This window comes from Corvus brachyrhynchos, unplaced genomic scaffold, assembly GCF_000691975.1.
Source record: "Corvus brachyrhynchos isolate BGI_N302 unplaced genomic scaffold, ASM69197v1 scaffold18, whole genome shotgun sequence".
Classification (NCBI taxonomy): Eukaryota; Metazoa; Chordata; class Aves; order Passeriformes; family Corvidae; genus Corvus; species Corvus brachyrhynchos.
Genome location: NW_008246064.1, coordinates 1,314,374 through 1,320,072, shown reverse-complemented (window position 1 = coordinate 1,320,072; position 5,699 = coordinate 1,314,374). Strand labels below are relative to the sequence as shown.

At 49.7% G+C, this 5,699-nt stretch overlaps 1 protein-coding gene across 1 annotated transcript; it reads right to left on the bottom strand.

Annotated features, from left to right (window-relative positions):
- Positions 1 to 1,655: 1,655 nt before the first annotated feature.
- Positions 1,656 to 5,692, bottom strand: IBA57 (IBA57 homolog, iron-sulfur cluster assembly; the record flags this gene model as incomplete). Its single annotated transcript, XM_008643147.2, has 3 exons — positions 1,656 to 3,590; positions 4,247 to 4,590; positions 5,628 to 5,692. Coding segments are annotated over 3 exons (801 nt in total), but the record flags the coding sequence as incomplete, so codon positions are not given.
- Between the last annotated feature and the right edge of the window lie 7 nt (positions 5,693 to 5,699).

The window sequence follows — 5,699 nt, the reverse complement described above, 5'->3', positions numbered from 1 at the left end:
ACTTTCCAGCCCTGAAAACCCTGGAGAAATTGAGTTCCCTGGAAAAGCATCACCAAGGCAGCCCATGAGGAATAAATCCTATTTGTGACTCTCGTCTGGGCAGTATTTGGACACTCCCTGAAGGCCTGAGAGGGTTCAGCGCTGTCTCAACAGCAGGAAAACCCACTCAAAATATTGATATTAAGCTCCAAATATTGGTAAGGGCTTTTTAAAGTAATGCAGAGTGAAGATGCTCACACAAAACCTGGCCACAGCAGTGTGAATCTCTGTGAGGAATTATGTTTTTAACAGGGAATTGCAGTGACTTTAATAGCTCAGTAGAATATATACATATATAGAATGTCCTATTATATATATATATTTATATATTTATTTATGTTTATATAAAATAGAGTAGACTGAAGTATTAGCAGTCATTTTTCTGGACTCCTCATCACACCAAGACAACTTTTTTCTTGGCATTTTACTATGACAGGAGAGGTAAAAAGTGTAACAATGAAGACAAGCACTGCTCCTAGAAAATAAACTAAAAAAATAAAATTAAAGGCAGAAAAAAGGATAAAACTTCTTTTTTTCTGAAAGCAACCATTTCAATTCCCCTCTGCAATCTCTGCCAGTGACTCCTGTCTTATCCCATTGGGATTTCAGGTTGTTCCAAGTGTTCACTCCACTCTTTTCCATCAGAAAACATCACTGAGGCAGAAAAAGGGGATCAGGAAGGGCCCCAGATTTTCCAGCTGTTTGGATTGAGGCTGGAATCTGAGCAGGTCACCTGAGAGCCCCTCTTGGACACCGTGTTGGTGCTCAGGAAAAAATTCCTCACTGGAAAGGTCAAGCCCTGAACAGGCTGCCCAGGGAAATGGTGGAGTGTCCAAAAAATGTGTGGATGTGGCACTTGGGGACATGGATTAGTGGTGGATTTGGCAGTGCTGTTAATGACTGGAGTTGATGATCCAAGAGGTCTTTTCCAGCCTTCATAAAAAATCCCTGCAAAATCAACCCTTGTGCCCCCAGCCCCAAATTCACCCAACTGAAAGCATTAATTATGGAGAAGGCTGTGAGGGAGAATATAAAAAATTTAAGGATTAACATGGATTGGGGCTTCTCCCTGCCATTTCTACCTCTTTTTTATTTTTCCAGAAGCCATCGAACACCTCTTCATTTCAGCACCACCTTCTCCTGTGCCTAACCCTGTGTCACCTGCAGCTGCTGGCAGCAACAAAAGCCTCTCAAACACTGTGAAGAAGACAAAAGGAACGTGTGTCTAAGGCAGAGAAGATGCAGGGCTTCCCCAAACAGAGGAGTTTAGTCAGTGTTTGTTCAGGCTCTGCTCACCCCAGGACAATAAAGCCATTCTGAGGAGGCTTTGCACAATGGGTGGCAGAGAGGAAAAGCTGCTTCAGGCCGAGCTGGCCAGCACAGCCTCGCCTTTGTGGCCTCTGCAGGATCCAGTTTCATTTATTTTCCTGGCAGAAAGACTTTGTTAACAATCCCACACCTGACCAACAGTCTCAGGCATGGCTCTTGTCAGCAAGCAACCTGAAAACGCATTTATTCCGTTGTGTGTCTTCACACCAGGCAAATAAAAGGCATCATCTCTTTCAGATAAATCACATTTAAATCAGAGACAGTAGTTAATGAGGTATTCCACAGAATCATTTTACAGCAAACATAGAGTTTTAATCAATATAAGCATTTTTTTACAGATAAATTCCTTTCACAGTAACACTGAAACAGAGGCAGAATGTGATTTTGGACGGGTTTTGTTACAAATATTCATGCAAGAGCTTTTTTTTTTTTTTGTGGTCAAAATGGGATCTCACCTGGGCACCTCTCTCATCGTGCCTTTGTGTAATGGATTTATTGCAATACAAAAATAAAAAGGGCTCCTATAAATCACTGCAGGTTGACAGGGTCAGGAGGCACGGAGCTGGTAGGCTTTGGAAGCAGAGAGGAATATGTTGCGGAAGGGGGAAAAAAAAAATGGGGAAGCAGAGGAGTGTTGGCAGCCAGAAAGAAAAAGAAGCAAAGAAATGCCAAGGCATTGATTGGGCTGCTCTGAAAACCCTCAGGGGTGGTGGATGGAGAAAAGCCCAGCTGCAGGTGGCAGCAGGGACATGGTGCCAGGAGTACAGAGCGCGCGGAGGTGAAGAGCCAGGACGTGGTGAAAATCCTCCCTCAGGAAGCCCAGGCTAAGCCAGCACATGTGGCACTGACCCCTTCTCCAGGGAGGTGGGGACACCCTGTCCCTTCCCTGGCTGTGGGGAGGGAGTGAGGGAACCCCTGCCAAAGGAAAGTGAGGATTTCTATTTTTCTACAAGATGCCAGAGCAAAGATGGGGATGCCAAAAAAATCCACCCCTCAACTGCTGTTGGCAACTGGAGGGCACACAGATCTAGGAAGAGATTATTCTGCCATAAACACACCCCAGGGCACACACCAGCACAAGTTAGTGCTGGAAAATATCCCTTTCCTCTCCCAAAAAACGGTTTGAGTGATGGGAGTCAGAGGAACCGGCTGTGCTCCCTCCACTGGCACCGAACCAGGAGACAGGACCAGGAGGTTTGAGACCCTTCCCAGCTGGGATGAATTAAAATCAAGGTCTGGCACATGAAGCACAAAGTGTTCCTCTTCCTGAACACAATTCCAGGGTGGGAAGAAATGCCAGCCCCGTCAGCAAGTTTAAGAAGCTCAATGCAAGGAGCAATTTGCAGCAAAAAAACTTCAGCCTGAGAATACATCTTAATAAAAGCAGCACGATCTCCACTCAAAAAAAAAAAAAAAAAATTATAATACCACAGAATGGTTATTCTGAACTGAAAAATTCAGTGCATGGAACAGGGAAACTCCTGCTCCCACTGCTTCAGCTGGAACACACACGGAGCACAGTCTGAGGGAGTGAGTGTCAGCCTGGAAATCCATCCAGAGTCCAACCCAACAACACAGCGCACCCCCTAAATACAGCACCCCTAAAAAAGTGGGGATTACCCTCAGGAAAAGGTGCAATTCCCTGCATTTGTCTCTCCACAGCACTCAGTGGATGATCCACCCCAGTGGCTGCCACAGCTTTGGGGTCCTGCTGTTTAGTCCCGATTTGAGGAATCCTGGAAGAGCCCCCCATCAGCCACCCCAAACAGCAGCATTCCCAAATTCCCCACACAAACCAGACTCTCCCTAAGGCAAGCGGTGCTTCCTCATCTATTTGGCAGCAGCTTTCGGCCACCACTCGGGTGTGGTCGCGCTGAGCTCCACTCTGTCCCCTCCCAGGTTTATGCAGAGCGGCTCGTTCACATGAGCCAACCTCAGCAGGGCTATGCCGAGCTCTCCTCCTCCGGCACGGAACTTCCCGGCCGGCTTTCCCGACTCGGTGAGGATCTCTGCGCCCTCGGGAATGCCAGGGCTGGGAAGGGGCGCTGGGAAGCGGACGGGCAGCAGGCGCTTGCGGATCACGCCCATGTGGTGGGTCCGGGCTGTCAGCTCCTGCCCGATGTAGCAGCCTTTGGTGAAGCTGATGCCGTTCATGAAGGCCAGGTTGGATTCCAGCGGGAGGGCGACTCCGGGGGGGAGATCTTTCACACCTTCGGGAATTCCTAGGGGGAGAACAAAGCCAGCAGGTAAACGCTCCTCGGTAGACTTGTGCTCTGAATTGTTTGACTCATTATCGATTTGGTTTTCCAACCCAAACGGGTCCCAGTTTCAGCACAGCACCATCACCTTTCGCTCTGCCAATTAATTTAATCCTTATCCTACTAAAATCAAGGGCACTGGGGCTCCCAGGACCGAGATCCCTCTCCAACCTCCTTGGCCTTGGAGTTAACTCGGCAAGTCCAGCCAGGAAGTTTTTAGGAAACCATGTCTGGGTGTTTCCTTTTCCTTCCTCAGCAACAAGCTAAACACCCGGGTTGTGTGTCATCCCAAATTAACCAAAATTACTCAAACCACAGCAGCTTCTCTTTAAGAAAATGAATAATCCTGGCTTTCTTTCAGCATTCCTGACCAATGCCCATAATCTGAACAACAGAAAGTTATACCCAAACATTGCCACCACCAGACAGAATTCTAACCACCAGATCACTTTAATACTCAAAAGTAGCAATTAATACATGTATTAATTAACAAATTAAATGCATTACTCCCCACTGCAACACATTACAACATAAGAATGGAGGTTTTATAACTTATTCCTGCTTTATATCAGCATATGGACTCCCAAAAATCCATAGTGCAAAACAGAACGTGGCTTTACCTTGTTTATACCTGTGCCTGTGGTAATCCTGAACGTCTCCAACTTGACTCCCAGGGATAATCTCCGACAGGTTTGCTCCTTTCTTTGCAATCAGTCTCCAGCCCATGACTTCTGCCCTGGGGTCAGGAGTTAAGAGCAGAGCCTGGTCTGCAGATTTTGGGAGGGAACTGGCGTCCCCAGGCTGTTCCCCAGGGATGACAGCCCACAGGGAGAGGTCAGGGCAGGGGGTGACGGTGACTTTCCTGCGGATCTTGTAGAGTTTCAGGTGTTTCTGGATGGAATCCAGCACGCTGCTGTCGCACTCCAGCAGGATGTGAGGCTCCTCTGCTGTGCTCCCATGGAGCCTAAAAAAAGTAACGCCCCCAAGGTCAGGAAAACAGATACCCACAGAAGCAGGAGCCAAAGTTGGATTTTTATCTGGATCCTGGTGCAAATCCAGAAACCTGGGGAATTTTCAGGCACACATGGAGCAGCACCCACCTCCCCACAGTGAAACACCTGAACTCTTTCAGCTGCCTGCTGTACTCTTTCCTAGCAAACACTGCCCTCACCTCTCCCAGGGGCAGAAACAGGTCTGGCCATGTGGAATTCTCTATCCTTGAGTGAGGGGAATTTCAGCTGGGGGAGAAGTTTCATTCAGCTGTGCCTTCCACTGTCACACAATCCCAGAATGGATTGTGTTAGATGGGACCTTAAAGCCCATCCAGTGCCACCCCCTGCCATGGGCAGGGACACCTTCCACTATCCCAGGCTGCTCCAAGCCCTGTCCAACCTGGCCTTGGACACTTCCAGGGATCCAGGGGCAACCACAGCTTCTCTGGGCAACCTGTGCCAGCCAGGAATTCCTTCCCAATATCCCATCCATCCGTGCCGTCTGCCCGGGGAAAGCCATTCCCTGTGCCCTGTCCCTCCATGCCTTGTCCCCAGTCCCTCTCCAGCTCTCCTGGAGCCCCTTTAGGCCCTGCAAGGGGCTCTGAGCTCTCCCTGGAGCCTTCCCTTCTCCAGGGGAACACTCCCAGTTCTCCCAGCCTAGCTCCAGAGCAGAGGGGCTCCAGCCCTTGGAACAATCCCGTGGCCTCCTCTGAACCATCTCCAGGTCCCTCCTGTGCCGGTGACCCCAGAGCTGGACACAGGTCCCCAAACTCCAGCTGGGGAGTCGATCTCCCCGATGGGGATATTACGGTCATCGCACTTTTCTGCTGGGGTAACGCACGCAGGCGGCAGCAGGTGATGACAAACACACACGGAGGAAGGGCTTTTTTGCACATTAATACAGAAATAGAAGCCGGAAATGTCACGTGGCGGTGACAGGAGCCACCCCCCGCCACCCCGCAATGGTCTCTCCCAGCTCCCCCCCCTCCGCCGCGCCGCTTGGTCTCACCTGTACAGGATGACGTCATAGAGGCAGCGGGCCTGCACGTTCAGCGCGGGCGCGTAGAGCGCGGGGGGGCGC